The sequence below is a fragment of the Malania oleifera genome, chromosome 3, assembly GCF_029873635.1.
Source record: "Malania oleifera isolate guangnan ecotype guangnan chromosome 3, ASM2987363v1, whole genome shotgun sequence".
Classification (NCBI taxonomy): Eukaryota; Viridiplantae; Streptophyta; class Magnoliopsida; order Santalales; family Ximeniaceae; genus Malania; species Malania oleifera.
In genome coordinates this window covers 52,268,789-52,288,752 of record NC_080419.1, presented here as the reverse complement: position 1 = coordinate 52,288,752, position 19,964 = coordinate 52,268,789, and the positions used below count along the sequence as shown (strand labels likewise).

Here is a 19,964-nt window from a genome sequence, read left to right as displayed (position 1 = left end):
AGTGACAATTTTAAAAACCGTCACTAATACTTAGACTATTAGTATCAATTTTGATATTTGTCATTCATGTTAGTATCAATTTTGATATTTGTCATTCATGACTCATTTATTAGTGATGATTTTAACTTCGTCCCTTAAAACTCTTTTTTTTTTTTGTAGTGTATGCATGCAAAAAACCCTTCCACATTGGTAGTATTAACCAATTAGCCACGACATTTGTTTTGAATATTGGGCTTTGCAACACTTTTTGAAGTATAGTAATTTAAAAAAAAAAAAATTCAATTTAAAGTTAAGTTACCCCAAGTAGGCTTATTGGCAAGATTTTCAAAAAAAAAAATTTGATTTCTTCCTTAAGCACAAGGCAAGAGAAAATGAACCAAGTTGTAGATATGCACCGAGAAAGAAAGCCAATTTTGGGATCCTCCACCTAGTAAAACTTTGTTGCTATGTTCTCCTGCGCAGGGTGGAAACACCAAAGTGTGTTGCGTTGCCCCGGAGTGCGCGAACTGGAAAACGTGGTGAAAGGTGGTTTTGAAAATATTTTCGTGGAAAACATGGTGTATGGAGTAGCCACTAACCTTTTGGAGTGTGGTTAGAACACTTGATTACTACCCAATTAAGGGTAGAATTGGTTTGCGTTGCCAGAGTCAGGCCTGAGAGTTCGGTTATGCGAGGGGAAGGTATTAGCACCCCCTACGCGCCCGTTCTTACGAACGGTACCTAATTAATTTAAAATTATCCCACAAATCAAATTTAGTAAGCCTTCAAGAATACTCCCTTTCAAAAATTATGAAGAAAAGTACAAAATAAATATCATATAAATATTCCCTCAAAACCAGAGCATGCTGCACTCCGAAGAGCTCATGCCTCCCTTTAAAATCATTAGGAAAGGATATCAAGAAAATAGAGTATAAAAATATACTCCCGGGATTTTTTAAAATCTCGTAGGATTTTTCTAAGTAGGAAAATACTATTTTGAGAGATTTGGGAACTTATTTGGGATGAAAACAATTTTATAAACCTCGAACACATTTTTTTGATTTGTTTGGAATTTTTTGTGACTTTTCCACATTTTCCAAAATTTTGAAATAAAAAAAATAAAGTTAAGGCAGTCCAAAAATAATTTTTTACAAATTTCTGCTGAATTTTTTGTATTTTTTTATTTTTATGATTTTCTTTTCTCTTTTTTTTTTTTTTGAATTTTTGTGGATTTTGTGGAATTTTTAAATTATACAAATAAAAGAATACAAAAAAAAAAAAAAATGGAACTGATCTATGACCGGTTGAACATACCCAAACCGGTTCAAGAAGGAACCAGTTCACGAGGGTCAACTAGTTTAAGGTCTTGGTCAAGACCAACGTTGCGTGTCACGCTGCAAGAGGATGAGAGCATATGGTTTGGATTGAACACGTGGCTCAATTTCAAGCGTCCTTTGAGGGTGGAGATCCAACGGTAGAGAAAAGGCCACACAACCTTCTAAATGTGTGGAGGATGGTGGCTCCTACATCCAGTGGCTTCGGGGGAGGGGCTATTTAAACTTTTTTTTTTTTTGTTTTTTTTTTTGTTTTTTTCATTTTGGCCTTCCTTCTCTCACACGCAGCCGCCCCTCTCCTCTCTAGCTCTCTCTCTTAGGGAAGCATTCTTGAGGGAGAATATTGATGTAGGTCTCTAGTGGGCTCAAAGTTGTTTGGGACAAAAGATAAGTATCCCTTTTTTTCTTTTATTTATTTATTTTTTTTTTTTTTTGAGATTTTTGATGAACATGGTTATTTTAAATCTTAGGGTCAGGGATCAAGCTTCTAAAAGACGAAGCAACTCATCTTCGATTTAGTGGGTGGTGCCTGGCACGAGTCAACCCGGAGGGTAAGCCTACTCGGGTGAACTCGAGTGAATTTTGTGTGTCGGTTTGGACACGTGTGTAAGGCTGGTGAGTGTGTGGGTTTAGATGTGTCTAGGGGTAAATTTTCAAATGAACCTGGCCTGGGTGAATTTTTGAAACAAATTGGGCTTAGTGAATTTTACAAAAAAAAAGGGGGTATAGTTTAGTTTTGAAAATAGGGTATGGGCTTGGTTGTTTTGAAAATTGGGTAGGGGCTAGTTGTTCTAGGTTTTATTTGAAAATGGGGTATGGGCTTTATTTGAAAATGGGCTTTGGGTTTTAAAAGTTTAAATGGGCTTCCGAGTTTTGTTTTAAATTGTGAGTCGGGCTGAATGATTTCAAAAATGGGAACAGGGCTTTTTTTTTTTTTTTTTTTAAATCAGAATTCGGTTCAAACATGGTTTAGGTTAAAACATGGCTTGAGGTTCGAGTCTAGTGGGTATCCAAAGTTCAAACCTGAATTCATATTCGGGTATGGGAGATTGGGGGGGGGGGGGGTGGTCTAATTAAATGGATACCGGGGGGGGGGGGTTTGGGTCTAAGTTTAGGATTCAGGTTCGAACACGAACCTAAACTTGATTCCGAGAAGGAGTACCTACATTCACTCATATATTCATAACATTCTTATGAATTGAACAATTTTGAAAAGAAGTAGAGTTTTAGATGGTTACCTTTCTCTTTCCCTCCATTCTTCTCTCTTCTTCCTCCGTATGTCTTTAAATTTGCTTCGGTGCTCTAATTATATTATATACTCTGAGTGTCGCTCAGCTTACGGTTTTGAGCTGCTTTGCTCCTATAATGCAGGGCTTCTCTCAGCTCTCTGCACTGTCAATTTCTACAGAGTGATTATGCAATTGTCTAATCTTCTCCCTTCTCTCTTAATTTCAACAGAGTTCTCCCTAATGCTCTCGAAATTTTTTACTCTCAATTTCTACAAGGTCTCTAATGCACTTTTTTTTTCTTTTTTTAAAAATTTGGCAAGGATTTTCTAATGCTTTCTGCTCCTCTCTAGCTGCAGTATGAGCCTCCCTATTTATAGGGAGCCTCGAGAATCCAATTGGCACCAAATCGTTTCCCACATGGCTTGCCTCCAACGAAATTTCCCACCAACAACCTGTCAGGGAATATTTCCTCCCATGTGATTTCATTTTCATTTTCTTTTATTTTTGAATTTCTGTTGTTAACTAACTTTGCTTTTTCTCTCTTCTGCGCACATATTACTTGGGAAGTCCATATGGCAATAGCGGACTGGAGGACTTGGCATTTTTCATTTCTGTTTTTTTTGTTTTTGTATTTCCTTTGTATATGTACCCCTGTACAAGTTATTTTCCTTATGTATGCTTGCGCTTTATTTCTTGTATTATTATTTTTGAATTTTCTATTGTAAACTTCCTGCACATGTACCTGTACCACACTGGAGGCATGTGCTCTACTTCTCTTTACTAATAAAATATGACATCATGTGTTACTTTAATTTTGACCAATGTCCCTCATTAACCAAACTTGACCTGGTAAGCCCACGGTTAATAAAAATAACCTTAAGTCTATAACCAAAGTACCTGGTTTTGAAAAAAAAAAAAATTCTAAATGTCAAAATTTGAAAAACCTAATAAAAATTTGAAATTGAGCAACCCATTTCTAAAATTAAAAGAATAAAAGGGCTAAATTTAAGGATCTCAACTAACAATTAAAATTCATCCGAAGTATTGGGACTTATTTTTTAAAAAAATTAAATTGACTTTAAAACCAAAAGGGCTCAATTAAAGGACGCCCGACATATGGAGTTGATTTTAAAAAACAAGGATTATTTTATGACTCTCAAATTAAGAAAATAGATTAATTTTGCAACTAAGGATATTTTTATAAAAATTCAATGTAACAGAGAACTGAAAACTTGTATCGGGCATCGTGACCCGAGTACCATAGTAAATTAGGAAACTTGTACCGGGCATGGGGATTCGAGTACCATAGTGAATAGGGAAACTCGTACCAGACATGGGGACCCAAGTACCATAGTAAATTGGGAAACTCGTACAGGGCATGTTGACCCGAGTGCCATAGTAAATGGGAAGAACTCATACCGGGCATGTTGATCCAAGTATGATAGTAAATGGGAAGAACTCATACTGGGCATGGTGACCCGAGTACCATAGAAAATTGGGAAACTTGTACCGGGTATAGGGACTCGAATACCATAGTAAATTAGGAAATTCGTACCAAGCATGGGGACCCAAATACCATAGTAAATTGGGAAACTCGTGCCTGGCGTGGGAACTCGAGTACTATAGCAAATTGGGAAACTCGTACCGGGCATGAGGACTTGAATACCATAGCAAATTGGGAAACTTGTACTAGGCATGGTGACCCGAGAACCGTAGCAAATTGGGAAACTCGTATCGCGCATAGGGACCCAAGTACCATAGTGAATAAGGAAACTCGTACTAGGCATGGGGACCTGAGTACCATAGTAAATAGGAAGAACTCATACGGGCATGGTGACCTGAGTACCATAGCAAATTACGAAACTCATACAGGGCATAAGGACCCGAATACCATAGTAAATTGGGAAACTCGTACTGGACATGGGGACCCAAATACCATAGTAAATTGGGAAACACGTACCAGGAATAACGACCTGAGTACCATAACAAATTGGAAAACTTGCACCGGGCATGGGGACTTGAGTACCATAATGAATAGGGAAATTCATACCGGGCATGGAGACCCGAGTACCATAGTAAATTGGGAAACTTGTATGAAGCATGTTGACCCAAGTACCATAGTAAATGAGAAGAACTCGTACTAGGCATGATGACCCAAGTACCGTAGTAAATTGGGGAACTTGTACCAGGCATGGGTACCTGAATACCATAGTAAACTAGGAAACTCGTACCGAGCGTGGGGACCTGAATATCATAGTAAATTGGGAAACTTGTATCAGACATGGAGACCCAAATACCATAGCAAATTGAGAAACTTGTATCTGACATGGAGACCCGAATACCATTGCAAATTGAAGAACTCGTACCAAGCATAGTGACCTTGGTACCATAGTAAATGAGGATAACTCCTACCGAGCATGGCGACCCGAGTACCATAGTAAATTGGGGATTTCGTATTAGGCGTGGGGACCGAAATACCATAGTAAATTGGGAAACTTATATCGGGCGTGGGGACCAGAATACCATAGTAAACTGGGAAACTTGTATCGGGCATGGAGACCCAAATACCATAGCAAATTGGAGAACTCGTATCAGACACGATGACCTTGGTACCATAGTAAATGGACAAACTCGTACCGAGCATGGGGACCTAAGTACTATAGCAAATAAAGAAAATTCTAGAAAAGATCATCTGAATATAGGATACATATTTTAGGATTCAAAGACCTGTGTCCCAGTCTCCAGGGTGGACAAAACAATTTTGGGGACAGAATTAATTAGTTCTGAAGACCATTGCCCCGGTTTCAAAGTGGTTATTCTGTGCCTAGGGTAAACTGCCCCAGTTTTAAAGCGTGTCATTCTATGCCAGGGGTCAACTGCTCAGGTTCAAAAGATGTCATTCTGTGCTTGGGGTCAGTTGCCCTAGTTTCAAAGGATGTTACTCTATGCCTGGGGTCAGTTGCCCCAGTTTCAAAGGATGTCACTCTGTGCCTGGGGTCAGTTGCCCCTATTTCAAATGATGTCATTCTGTGTCTGGGGTCAATTGTCTTAGTTTCAATGTATGTCATTCTGTGCCTGGGGTCAGTTACCCTAGTTTCAAGGTATGTCATTCTATGCCTAGGGTCAGCTGCCCTAGTTTCAAAGTATGTTATTATGTGCCTAGGGTCAGCTGCCCTAGTTTCATATACCAGTAAGACAAGAATGACTCATCTAGGGTGCAAAAAAAAAAAACCTATTCAATGGGACATGTATGAATGAATGACGCTCAATTGATATATGTATGCATATTGCTACTTGTAATGCTAGAATGAAAGGATATATGCATGCTGTGTAGTGACCCGAAGAATAATAGTATTTAAATAATAAGAGGGAGGAAAATGGAAACAGAAACAGAAGGAGGCAGTAGACTCACATTGCATTTTTGAGGTAACAACAATTTCAGGAAACTACTAGGCTTCGTCAACGAATATAGGGATTCATCGACGAAGGTCTTCAGGATCTCGTCGACGAGGTCCCATTTCGTCGACGAGAAAATACTGAGCGAAGGATTGGGCTGCTCTGAATTTCGTTGATGAAGGGTAAGGTTCGTCGACGAATTTAATGAATGACTCGTCGACAAGGTGACGTGTCTCGTCAACGAATCTGGCCCTACAAATAGGGAAAACTTGGACTTTTATCACAAATTTCAGTGGTCTCTCTTTCCTGTCTCTCTCTCTCTCTCTCTCTCTCTCTCTCTCTCTCCTAGGGTCCCTCTCCCTTCTCTCTTCGATTTTGGTCCCACCAGTCGCCAAATCGACGATCCGAAGCCACCACGACCCTCTCGGCCAAGTTCTCTGCAAGTTTACTGGAGCAGATCGTTGGTGAAACGAAGTTGGATTTCATCCTAGATTCAAGGTAAGGCATTTTAGTCCATTTTTTGGCCTTCTGAAAGTTATAGAAAATGATGTAGGCGAAAAAATACTGATATTCTGTTCTGGGAAATGTTATTTTTAGGGTGTTATGTAGGAGGCCCTATGGGTGTTAGGCTAGTAAACCATAGGGGATTTTCAGTAGTCAGATAAGGGAAATATGCTATGTTAGGAAAATTTGAAATATTATACACTTTATTAAATTATGAAAATTATGTATTTAAGTATGGTGTGGCTTGAGAATATGAATATAGTACGGAGATATGATTTAAGAATTTTAGTACCATGATTTTATGAATTTCAGTACCATAACTATACGAATTCTAGTACCATGATTATACGAATCTCAGTACTATGATTATACGAATTTCAGTATTATGATTATGCAGTTTCAATGTTGTGATTATACAGTTCTCAGTATTATGACGTATGAATTACAATACAGTTTATGTAGTATCATGGTTATTACGGTTATTTCAAAATCATGGTAAATCAAATAGTTGTATATAGAAATATATTATATAGTATCAGACCCTGTTGGACTATGCAGTTACAGAGCACGGTATCGTTGCTACAGATATTATATTATGTTATAAGTACAACCACTTATTTAGATAATATGTGGTAGTAGGTCGATCACCTAGGCCCTTGACGTGGACAGGCTCCCCATCAGATATGGGTTGAGGTGGGCAAATCAGATCGATGGAGTATAGTGATTTACCCTAGTCAGCCAGCCAGTATAGATCCCGCCTATGAGCCGCACAACCTTATCATGAGGGGTTAAATCATGACACATAGTTATCCATAGGGAAAGTTTTCAATCACTATTACGTATGTAATGTTTTATAGAAACAGGAAACATAGTTATGTACACTAGAAGTATTTTAAATAGTAACCTACAATACTGTTATGTTAAGTAACATGGAAAGGGTGGTGGATTTTTATCACTTGTACTGTATTTACATATTCAGTTATACATGATTATAGGAAAACATATCTTCATAATATTGTAACTCATTTGCCACACACTAATAATAGCATATTTCGTCTCACTAAGCGTTGGCTCATCCCAGTGTTGAATCATTTTTCATGTGATCCAGGTAGGCGAGCAGACCAGGCTTGCAGATAGAGGGGCTTCAGTAGTGTCATGTCAGTGAAGTGAGTATTGTGGATTTTTGTATATCCCAGCATAGTTGAGGGTATTTTTGGGAACAGATATATGTGTATATTATGGGAAACATGTTAGTACTCTGGTATTGTATATATATTTACATATGGTTATGTTTATTTGAATTATGCTTCTCGCTGCTTAGGTTAATGTTTAGGTTTACCCTAGTATGGTATCAGAGCATATAGAATGTCATAGTATATATATATATATATAAAACCCAGTTAATTAAATAGGTTGTTACATGCTGCACGTGTATACAGTGTGCAATGCATGAAATGCATTTTGATGCATGAACTTTCTTCTTCCAATGTGCCCGTAATCGACAATCCCAATTCTAACCTTGGCCACTTTTCAAATTCCAATCCAATTTGTTCGTTGAAAATTCAACTTGTAATTTGCCCTAGTTACATTTCATTGATCTTAGCCAGACTTTCAATTTCTGCTCTAATGTGCAGGCTATAGAACTGGCTATAATGTTGCTTAACACGGAATTTTCCCTAGTTAAATTCATTTATAACTACTCTTGACCAGGTTTTCCAAATTTCACTTGAGTAAGAAAATCTCTAAATTGGCTCCCAGAAAAGTAAATCGGCAAGTCTTGTGGGATACTTCTTTGACTATCCAATTGTCTTTTTGAGCTTTTAAAGGATGAAGGGGGTTTTGAGGGTGAATGATCATGCCTTTTGGACATCGATTTGTAAAATCAAAAGGTCATATGCACAAAACAGATGTTTCACCATGTTCATACTATTTTGAAAGGAAAATTTTATACCAGTATTTGAAAATCATGTGACATTGATGTTAGTCTTATTAGGATGGATGACTGACTTTCCCTCTTTTCTCGATTGCCCTAGTTATGTCAAAGGAAACATCTCTCCCCTTCTATATTTTGCTGGGAAGCAAATGTTGCTTTCTTGTTCTGGCTGTTGTCCATAGTTTAGGGAAGCTCTACCCCTATTTTGTTCTCAAGATGGACTTTGGGACTCAGGACGAAACGTAGGCCTAAGGATATGGATTCTTAGAAAAATAAGGAAACCAAAGCTCAAAATTCCCCTCCCCAAATGATATCTTCTGCCTCAGTTTGTGGTGAAGTACTTGTAAAGTATTGACCAAACTTATCATTTGAACAAGCTGCCTACGTACCTTTTCAGGATCAGGTCATCATGTAGTTTAGATTCAATCATTGAGTCTAACAATTCATTTGAGACAACAATCCGTACTAATTTGGTCAGAACTTTCATTTGGACCATAGTATAGGCTAAGGGGATAAAGGTCAAAGAAAAAAGGGATACAATAAGGCTCAAATTTTGTTGATGTTATCAAAGGTAAACATTAGTCAAGGTTCACATGTGATATATGTCCCCTATTTTTCTTTCTTTCTCTTTCTTGTTTTTTTCCTCTTTTTCACATCTTATTTTTTACTGCACCTCTTATCATTTTTTTATGAAGGAATCTTAGCTCTATTTTAGTTTGAACTAGATTTGGGACCAAATCCTTTTAAAATTGCCCCAGTGTGGGGTGTGATCCTTTGATGAGTTAAATCAAGAATTGAATATTTCAAACTCAACGAGGTTAGCAAGGGGCTTTTATTTCTTGGGTAGCAAAAAAATGGTCTGCTATCCTTTTAAATAGCCAATTGTTGTCTCACATGATTTGTCAAATACTTGTAATCCAAGACCCAGCTAACTTTTGGAAAATGACTTTTTAGAAAAAAAAAAAAGTTTGAAATTCAGGCTCAAAATGGTGTAACAAGTGATAAATCAGAGCTTGGTTCTTTTTGTGGGAAAACTGGTCGGCCAAGGATGACCATCTGTCTCTTGATTAAAACAAAAGTGGTGAGCAACATAGACTTATGGAACAATTTAACACCATTTCATGGTTTCTAAGCAAAATGCTTCTTTTTTGCTTGAAAATTTCTTCTTTAACTTCCATTCCCTAGCTTACATTAACATCTGCTTTAGGTTCATGAACATTGGTATTACTATTTTCCTTATTCTCGCATAAAACACAAGCAAAACAAAATTTTGCATTTAAACTTATGATGCAAATGATATACAAAAATGCATAACTTCATTTCATTGATGGGTATGAGATTCTCTGAGATAGAAACGTCACGAGATTACAAAGAGAAAATGAAATTAAAGAAAGTAAAGAAGACAAAAGCACAATATAAAGTGGATTGGATAGTCAATGGTCTGTCAATTTTGTGTTTCCGCTTCCCACAGTAAAAAGGTGAACCCATCCATTCAGGCCATTTAAGGAGTTTCCTCAATCCATGGCTGACATACACTTTATTTCTAGCTGTGACTTTTTTCAACATGTTAATCATTTCATTTCCTATGATTGGGTAGAGGATCATTCTCAATTCCTTGCTGATTGTCATCGAATGATAACCAACCCACATCCCTTAGTGTTTGTACCTTATGTTTGAATACCCAGCAACGCTCGATGGCATGTCCTGGGGAATGGGCATGATATGCGCACTAGGCATTTGGGTCATACCAAAATGAGAAAGGGGGTATGACAGGAGTCTTTGGAATAGTTGAAACCATGTTTTGTTCCTTTAATTGAGAAAATAAGTCCAAATATGTCATAGGAATGGGGTCTATTTTCTTGATATTCCTCTGAGCACCTTTTTCTTGTGTTCTAATAATTGATTAGGCGGGCATAGGCCCAAGAGGAACCATTTGAGACCTCATGCCTACATGTGCAACTTGATTAATGGTGGGTTCCGAAACAAAATTTTTCTTAGGCGACTGATTTCTGCATCCCTAATGATAACGCCCCTAAGGTTTGGGTGCCCGAATTGAAGACCGATCGCCTGAACCAAAGTTAGTAGCATTTGTTTGTAGGTTCGGGTGCCCAGTTCCAAGTTTGGTTAACTAGACCAGCCAATTCGGTCGCCCAAGCCCATTTTAAACATGATCGTTCAGGCGCCCACGTAATTGAAAAGGAACCTGACACAAGTTCGAATGTCCAAAGGAGATATGCTCAATATAGGTTTGGGTGCCCAAAACATGAAGTCAACATGTTGACTTGTTTGGTCACCCAAGTCATTTGACACAGCTTGGGTTCGGTCACCTGAACCCTCTCAACCTTTTCAATTTAAGTCCATTTTTGCTTGAATTGATTCCCTTGATATAATAAGTAATGTTGGGGACTTTTTGTGCATTTTTTTAAGGACCTAAGGACATTATATCCTATCGGAAAAATCTGACATTGGTCGACCATCCCTAAGGTCTTTCTAAGGTTTGTGTAGGTACCTAAAGTCCAACTAGGGTCGATTTGAACATACCTACCTATCATGCGTGATGTAAATTATTACAAGCCATAGGAGTGTACCATCCATAATAATATTACATCCTTGAATGAAAAAAGTGAAAAAAAAATTACAAATACAACATAGACTTCTTCATTCATCGGCATGAACACTGCACGCCATCATAATATGTCTTTCAGTCCGAATACACGTGCACAGTGAACATGCATGCAAGCCTTAGTACAAACCATCAATACCAAGAGTATTTATCATGATCAAAACTGGGTGTAACCTATTGGGTCAACAAATAGACTATTAGTGACAGTTTTCATAAACCGTTACTAATATAGTTAAATAAATTATTTTTATATTTTTTAAATAAAAAATACTATTAGTGACGTTTTTGAAAATTCGTCACTAAGAATAGAATATTAGTGATAATTTAAAAGAATTGTTACTAATAATGTATTATTAGTGATGGTTTATATGAACCGCCACTAATATTGCTGACTTTGTCTATTAATATAATACTACTAGTGACGGTTAAGTAACTATTAATATCACAAGAAACGTCGCTAATAATTTCCTAGGATAGTTTCCACACGAAAAGTGGCTTCCCGCAATAGTTTGAGCGGAAAAACTAGTTTTTAATGATGAATGTTTTAGTTACGGTTGTCAAAATCGTCACTAATATTTACACCAATAGTGACGGTTTTTAAAAACCGTCACTAATACAACACTATTAGTGACGATTTTAGTACCAGCACTAATACTTTCGTCACTAAAAACTAGTGTTTTTTTTTTTTTTTGTGACTTGTAACCATAGTTACTTTTTGGGCACAATATGGGGTAAATTGTAACTCCAAGTTTGACTTAAGGAGGGCATAAATATATTATTATTTTCATATGTGATTTGACCTTCAACATATTCAATTCAAATCACGCAATGTGACAAACATCTATCAATTTGGCCTCTTTACGTCTTTATCCCTCTATTTATATCTCTCGTTGCCTATATTTGCCCAACTTTGTCCCTTATATATATCTTCTAAACTAGTTCAAGTTACCTCCCTCATTTTTTTTTCCCCATTTCTCCAACTCCCTCAATGTCACTATCCTTGCACCTCTAATGGGGCTAGCCTAATAGTTCCATTTATAATCTATCCACCATCTCCCTATCGCAATCACTTCATCACTTTATTGAAGAGTAAACTTAATGGTGGGACGGCGGCAGCAAAACATGGCCGGTAGCCCACCTCTGTTGAATTTGGGAGGAGTCAGCCACCAACCTCACCAACCAGCCTATAATTATTGATTTTAATCTTCACTTGTTCTGCTAGAAATAGATGTGTGCGTGTGTAATGTAATGTGTGGTGTAGTGAGGGTAAATAACTAGTGAGAAAAAGAGAATTTGTGTATCTTAAATTTGTCTCTGTTTGTTTCTCTTTCAGATTAAAATTAATTATTTTGTATTTGTGTGCAATCTTTACTGAGTTTCAATCACAACAAATGATTGAGTGAGTTCCCTCCACCCATTAGTGGTATTAAAGCGCACAAGTTCACTAAAATTCGCCAAACAGAGCCGAACAGAAAGAAGTTCAAATTTTCTCCCAGATTTGAAGTTACTCAAAATCCAAAATTGAGCATATCATTGCCAAACTCGAGTTGAGACGATTCCAAAGGTGAAAATCATGCTTCAAACGGAGTCTGGAAGCCCCCGCATGCTCTCCCACGCACTGACAAATGAAACAGCATCATCCAAACGTTTTGCACGCGCTGGCAAGAGTGCTAACCGGTGAAGTCACGTGCTACACGCGCCTTGCACGCGTCTTCTTTGCCCGGCTGGTGAGATCCAACTTGGAACCCAATCCGTGACCTGGCCCAGCAACCAGAAACCTGGAACCTGACCCGTGAGCATGACTCGACCCAACTGATAGAATTGCGTCCAATCGTCGACACGCGACATGCCCAGAAGCCACCACGTGGCCCTAATGGTAATCTCCAACACCTTTTATCCCCGTTAAATTAAATTGGTCCAGTTAAACTAGTTCAAAATTGTTTTTTAGCTGGTTTAGTAATTTTTAAACCAATTCTTTGCAACCCAAAACCAGTTCCTAAGGTTTTTTGATCTTCTAAACACATTGGTGGCATCTAATTTTCCAAAATCAATCCCCATCTCTCTCTGTGTTTTTATATATTAAATTCAATAACAAATGGTTCTACCCAAGTGATCATTCCAAAGTTAACCCAGGAGAATTATGACAATTGGTCAATTCAAATAAGAGCCCTTCTAGGTGCTCAGGATGTCATGGACATCGTTGAAGATGGGTACAGATAAATCCCATCAAAAGAAGTCGAAGCAGCTATGTCTGATGCTCAAAGAACGACCTTGCAAGCCGATCGAAAGAAGGATTACAAGGCGAAGTCCATAATCTACCAAGGCGTTGATGAGGCCACGTTCCAAATCATCACCTTCGCCAAGACATCCAAAGAAATTTGGAACTTTCTTCATCGAACACACAAAGGTGCAGACAAAGTAAAGAAGATTCGTCCTCAAACATTGCGACATGATTTTGAATCCTTAAGAATGAAATCTATTGAATCTATTACTGATTACTATACACGAGTTATGGTAGTATCAAATCAATTGAGAAGAAATTGAGAGACTCTCAACGACTAGAGAATTAGTGAGAAAATTTTACGATCTTTGGATCCAAAATTTGATTATATAACTATGACCATGGAAGAAACAAAAGATCTAGAAACTATGTTTGTAGAAGAACTTGTGGACTCACTCCAAGCCCAAGCTCAAAAAGTCAATAGAAGAAGTGATAAAGCATTGATGCAAGCCCTCCAAACGAAGTTGTCCCTCACTATAGATAGATACGATAAAGGGGGGATGTCACAGCTAGGAAGAGGACGAAGTTGAGGATCTCGTGGAAGAAATTATGAAAATTTTGAATCCAAAGAAGGCGGCAGAGGCGAAAGAGATCTCACTAGAGATGGATGCAATCAATAGAACTATGTCCCATGAGGTAGAGGACAAGGAAGAAGAGGGGGATACAATAACTGTCTGAACGTAGATAAGAGAAACGTTCAGTGCCACAACTACCACAAGTACAGACATGACAGTAATAAGTGTAGAGGTAATCCCCAAATTCACGAAGTAAATGAAAATGCTAACTTTGCAGAAAAGGAGAAAGCCGAAGGTGAATCATTGATGCTGATGGCACATAGTTCAACTCACTAGGACCAAAATGTTTGGTACCTTGACTCTGAAACCAGCAATCACATGACTGGAAGAAAGAACTTGTTCAATGAACTTGATGAGAAAGTTCAAGGAGGGATATTATTTGGTGATCTTTCTAAAGTCCTAGTTCGAGGAAGGGGAAATGTCCTAATTAAGAGGAAGGATGGAGACCATGCTTTTATCTCCAACGTGTACTATGTGCCAGCCATGAAAACTAATATACTTAGTCTCGAACTGCTTATGGAGAAAGGCTACTGAATTAGCCTTAAAGATAAGCAGATGGTGATAACAGATGCTTGAGATAAGCTCGTTACTTAAGTATAAATGGCAAAGAATCGAATGATTCTTCTCGCCATTCAACATGATACACTAAGGTGTTTAAGTGCTATCATCAAAGACAAAGATTGGCTAAGACATCTCAGGTATGGACATCTAAATTTTGAAAGTTTGAAATAGTTGGGAAGCAAGAAGATGGTGAAAGGCTTACCCAACATCCACCACCCAAATGTGATGTGTGAAAGCTATGTTCTAAGCAAGCAACACAAAAATAGCTTTGGAAAGCAAGCCGACTAGAGATCTACCATGCTACTCCAACTAGTACACACAGACGTGTGTGGTCCATTGAAGCCATTTCCAAATGGATAGAACCGATACTTCCTCACCTTCATTGACGATTATAGTAGGAAGACTTGGGTCTACTTCTTGAAAAGGAAGTCAGAGGTATTTGACAAGTTCAAAGAGTTCAAAGCTCTTGTGGAGAAAAAGAGTGGCTATTGCATCAAGTCACTCCAGTCAGACCAAGGAGGAGAGTACAAGGATGAAGCTTTCCTGGAATTCCTTAGGCAACTAGGGATTCAAAAACAGTTCACACTGACCTACACTCCCTAGTTGAACGGTGTAGCTAAGAGGAAGAACTGCACGATCCTTAATATGGCCAGGAGCATGATAAAGGATAAGGATGTGCCCAAGAGTTTTTTGGGCAGAAGTAGTATTATGTGTAGTCTATCTACTCAATCGGTGTCCCACGAAGAGCCTTGATACAAAGACTCCTCATGAAGCCTGGAGTACTCACAAGCCCAGTGTGAGTCATCTTAGTTTGTTTGGTTTCATAGCCTACGCCAAGATCCCAGAGGCAAGAAGGATCAAGTTGGAAAATAAAGGAGAGAAATATATCCTTGTTGGATATGATGACAGCACCATGGGATATTGACTATATAATCCCATCAACAAGAAAATCATTCACAGTCGGGATGTCATTTTTAAAGAAAATGAATCCAGAAAATGGGACTAGGCTGAATCTTCCAAAGATGCAGAATTGACACTTGAAGGAGAAGAACCCACATAGACAAGAGAAGTGGCTTTCGAGTCACAAGTTCTTGAGTTGCAGACACCTCTATACAGTTCACCACAGAGGAATGAATTTCCATCACCAATTGAGTGTAAATCTCATACATGAGGCCTAGAGAAGCCTATAATCTAACTGATCTGTATGAAACTACATAACCAATAGAAGAGTATGTTACACTATATTGTCTATTGTTGACCAGCGACCTGATTAGCTTTAAGGAGGCTGACGAAAAAGACAAATGGAGAAAAGCAATGGATGACACTACAAAAAAGCTGGTTTTGAGTGACGAACTTATTAGTGACGGAATCAATTTTATCACTAAAAGTGGGTATTAGTTAGAGCTGTACACGGTTCGGTGCCGTTCGATTTTGGCTAGAACCGAAAATCGAACCAAAATTTTTGGTTTTGGGATTTTCGAACCGAAACCGAAATCGAACCGAAATTATACTTTAATTGAAAACCAAAAATGTGGCGGTTCAGTTGTAGTTTTTCAGTTTTAAACCGATTTTTTTTACAAAAAAAATAACCTTTATTTTTCATAAAGTTGTTGAAAATTTATTGAGCATTTTAAATTTTTATAGGGACTCATAATTTTAACAAAATAAAATATGTTGGGTACTTTTAACAAAAATAACCTTTATTTTCCATAAAGTTTTTAAAAATTTATTAAGGATTTTTATTTTCAATAGTGGTTATATGGTTATACTGCATGCTATATTTTTAGTAGCCATATTTTATATATATATATATATATATATATATATATATCTTATATAAATCAATTTTTTGGTTTTTTTCGGTTCGGTTTCAACATAAAACCGAAACCAAATTTTTGTATTTTTGAAAACCGCAACTGAAATCAAAAATTGAAAAACTGAACCGTTTATGGTTTCGGTTCGGTTTCGGTCTGATTTTCGATTTTTCAATAATTTTTGTACACCTCTAGTATTAGTGACAGTTTTAGTAACTGTTACTAATACGATATTATTAGTGATGAAATTGAATCCATCACTAATAGTTTCGTCACTAAAATTAGAAAAATCGTGGAAAAACATTTTTCACGCAGAAATTATCTCAGAAAAATATTAGTGAAGATTTATGCGGTATTAGTGACGAATTAAATTTGTCACTAAAAAATATTCGTTAGTGACGATTAAATAACCGTCACTACTATTATGTTAAAAAAATAAAAAAAAATTATTTTCGGAATATTAGTAACGAATATACTAATTCGTCACTATTAGCCCATTATTAGTGACCTATTTGAGAATCATCATTAATATTTTCCTTATTTTAAAAAAAATTAAAAAAAATTATTTCAGAATATTAGTGACGAATATATAAATTCGTCACTATTGGCCCCTTATTTGTGACGGATTTGAGAATCGTCACTAATACTTCCCTTATTTAAAAAAAAAGATAAAAAATTTTTATTTCAGAATATTAGTGATGAATATACAAATTTGTCACTATTGACCATTTATTAGTAACAAATTTGAGAATTATTACTAATACTTTCATTATTTTTTAAAAAATAAAAATAATTTATCTTAAAGTATTAGTAACGAATATACAAATTCGTCACTAATGACCCCTTATTAGTGAGGAATTTGAGAAGCGTCACTATTAGGCTGGTATTAGTGACAGTTTGTTAAACCGTCACTATTAGCTTTTTTATTAAAAAAAAATAAAAATATTTTATTTCACACTTACCCAGTGAGTTTCCCCCAATCTCCTTATTTTCCCTCCTTTACATTTTCTGCTTCCCTCCTCCACTCCCCATCCTCACTCCATCGCAGCTGGTTCGCGGTCGCCCGTCGCCCCTCCTTTACATTTTCTTCTTCCCTCCTCCACTCCCCATCTTCTCTTCTTCGCAACCTGGTTCGCGGTCGCCCTTTGCCGTCGCCCCTCGCCTCTTCGTCAGCCCTCGTAGCCCCAGCCCCTCTCCCTTGGTACATTTCTTTCCTTAATCTCTCATTTTTTCCAAATGTTCTAAATACCACCATACATCTTAATATCAAGTTGTTCATCATCGATTTTGTTCAAAAAATTCAACTTTATAATTGTTCACTTGGAGCACTCTGTTAATGGTTGTTTGGAACTGTTAGAGTTGTTTGTTGGGTTATTGGGGCTGTGTGTAAGGCTTTTTTTGGAACTGTTAGAGCTGTTAATTACATCTTCTTCTTCTTCGTAGAACCGAAGTCACTTGCAGCTTCATCAGCTTGCGGAGGGGCAGAATGTTCATGTCAAGAACCCTGTTTCATCCATGGCGAAATCTTTTCTTCCCGCCAAGCACAGGCTTCATCTCGATCCTCCAAATAAGCTCTTCTTTCCCTGTGCGTCTCAAGTGTTCCTCTTTGTTTTTTTGTCTATTTTTGGTTCTCTATTGTTTTCTTGATATTTTTGTTAACTTACTTTTTTCACTTTGTTAACTTGATATGGGGTTTTGGTTTTTGGATGATTGGATCGATTCAGTTATAGTTTCCGCTAAAATTTTTGTTTTATCTCTTTGCAGATTACTGCTTTTCCAGCTAGAATTTTCATTCACTGTCTGATTTGTTTTGACCCTTTTGGTTTGTTTGTATTTTTTTTTTTTAAAATGAACCAGGCAAACAACGACTCCGAAGTGCTACTGCATGCGCCCCCCCTCGGGGAATACTTGCTCCAGGCGAAAGTCTTATTGCAACTGGTAATACATTTTTTTTTTTCATTTCTTCAATATTTAGAAGAATGCCAAAAAACCGGTTCAAATACATTGATTACTTTGTTTTTGGTGGTTTCGTCATCTGACTTTGTAACCTAATTGACAGTGTTCAAGTTTGTAGAGCATCTAGAAAACAATGAGAAACTTGTGGAGCAGAGGAGCAGGGTTAAGTTCAAGATTGTGAGTTTAAAAGTCAAAGGAGGAAGAGACTATGTACCAGAGCTGGTATGTTATGTGGGCCATTTATTTGAGATTTACTTCTGGTGAGAAATATATTGTGATGTGAGCACAATTTGGGGAACTTTTGTGGAAACTCTTATTCTTGCTGCAAACATATTATATATTTGTTCCTTTCAAGTATATATATATATATATTAAAGTAAAATTTTGGGTACTTCAATTTTTAAAGTTCTCTTAAATTTGAATCTAAATCTTGAAAGCTTAACTTCTAAATACAATCTTGCATGATATTGAACTTTCGAAATTTATAATTTGGATTTAGTGCATAGTTTGAACAAAACACAGATCGCTATCTACCTAAACACTAACATTACTCTATATTTGGAAGTTTAGAATTTATAGGTAGAATTTGAATTTGTGTGAATATAGATAAAAATCAATACAAATTCAAACTCGAGACATTAGTTTATTACAATTTACATATGTTGAAGTGAAAAATGATAAATAAATAATTTTTTAAATTTTACAATTTGTATTTTAATATATTCTTTCTAGAAAAGAATTATTAATTTTACAAAGACTTATGCCCCACCATATGACTATAAAAATGGGATAAATAATTATTTTTTTACCATTCCTATAGTGTGGAATGTTTGTTTGTCTTACCTTAAAAGATTTTTATATGCTTTGGGGCCTAATGTTCTTGAGTGGAAATGGAACATTAGAAGTTCCATTGGAGGAGCGTGCCGAGATTGTGCGATGAATGGAAAACCACCTCACAAGAGCTAGCTCCATTAATGGAAAACCACCTCATCAGTAACAATAAGCTTTTAATTTTTAAGATGAGTGGTTTTTAATTGGTACAAAATATCATGCAGATTGTAAGTTAGAAACTCAAGGTGAAAACCTTACCCACTTAGTTTACATCAATTGCTGGCATTTCCTTCTTTCTATACATCATTGCTCCATCTTCCCTAGATCAGATCAAGTATTAATAATACAGTAGAAAAAGAGCATAAGAAATATCTTTAGGTAGGCTGTTTATATAGAGAAAAAAGTGTAAAATGTCTTCCTTTGATACGTTTTCCATGTCAACCACATCATTCCTGCAGGGGAGAACCCACAAGTCCCCAGAATTTACTTTCTTTAGACTGCCCCTACAAAATGGGCATGATTCCAACCTCATGTTCCTATATCATAAAAAATGTCCAAAAATACACAATTAGGAGATGGTTTGATGGATGCATATGGTGGAAATGGAGAGTCAGGAATTGAAAGACACGGTGTCCACCGTTGTAGTGGAGAACTAGGAATTGAAAGAGACGATATCCACCTTTCAAGCCCAACTGGAAGCCATGATGGATAGGCAAATGTAGTTCGAACAAATGATGCACCAATCTCGATCAGATGATGCTGGTGGCTCCTCTCATTAGAAGGTATGTAAAACGTAATTTGAATTGGATGCTGGTAGTTCTGTTGGTTGTTTAATTGTATGCATATGCTGAATTGGGAATTGTTGGGAGATACTAAGACTGTATTGATTGTGTTTTCAATTTAATTATTTCCTAACATTCTGTTTTCTTTTGTTTTTTGTTGAATACA

General features: G+C 36.9%; 1 protein-coding gene across 1 annotated transcript; it reads left to right on the top strand.

Annotated features, from left to right (window-relative positions):
• The first annotated feature begins 17,262 nt into the window (after positions 1–17,262).
• LOC131151312 (vesicle-associated protein 4-2-like) lies at positions 17,263–19,588 on the top strand. Its single transcript, XM_058102563.1, has 5 exons — positions 17,263–17,430; positions 17,673–17,814; positions 18,087–18,167; positions 18,289–18,407; positions 19,475–19,588. Exons 2-5 carry the CDS (start codon positions 17,745–17,747, stop codon positions 19,586–19,588), a joined length of 384 nt encoding a protein of 127 aa, XP_057958546.1. The 5' UTR covers positions 17,263–17,430; positions 17,673–17,744.
• The last annotated feature ends 376 nt before the right edge of the window (positions 19,589–19,964 follow it).

What these genes read in the sequence shown, in the direction of transcription:
- LOC131151312 (XM_058102563.1), top strand. Translation starts at nt 17,745, where the DNA reads ATGGCGAAATCTTTTCTTCCCGCCAAGCACAGGCTTCATCTCGATCCT. An exon ending in AAATAAGCTCTTCTTTCCCT is followed by an intron (nt 17,815 to 18,086) that starts GTGCGTCTCAAG and finishes AAAATGAACCAG; the next exon opens with GCAAACAACGACTCCGAAGT. An exon ending in GAGACTATGTACCAGAGCTG is followed by an intron (nt 18,408 to 19,474) that starts GTATGTTATGTG and finishes TCATTCCTGCAG; the next exon opens with GGGAGAACCCACAAGTCCCC.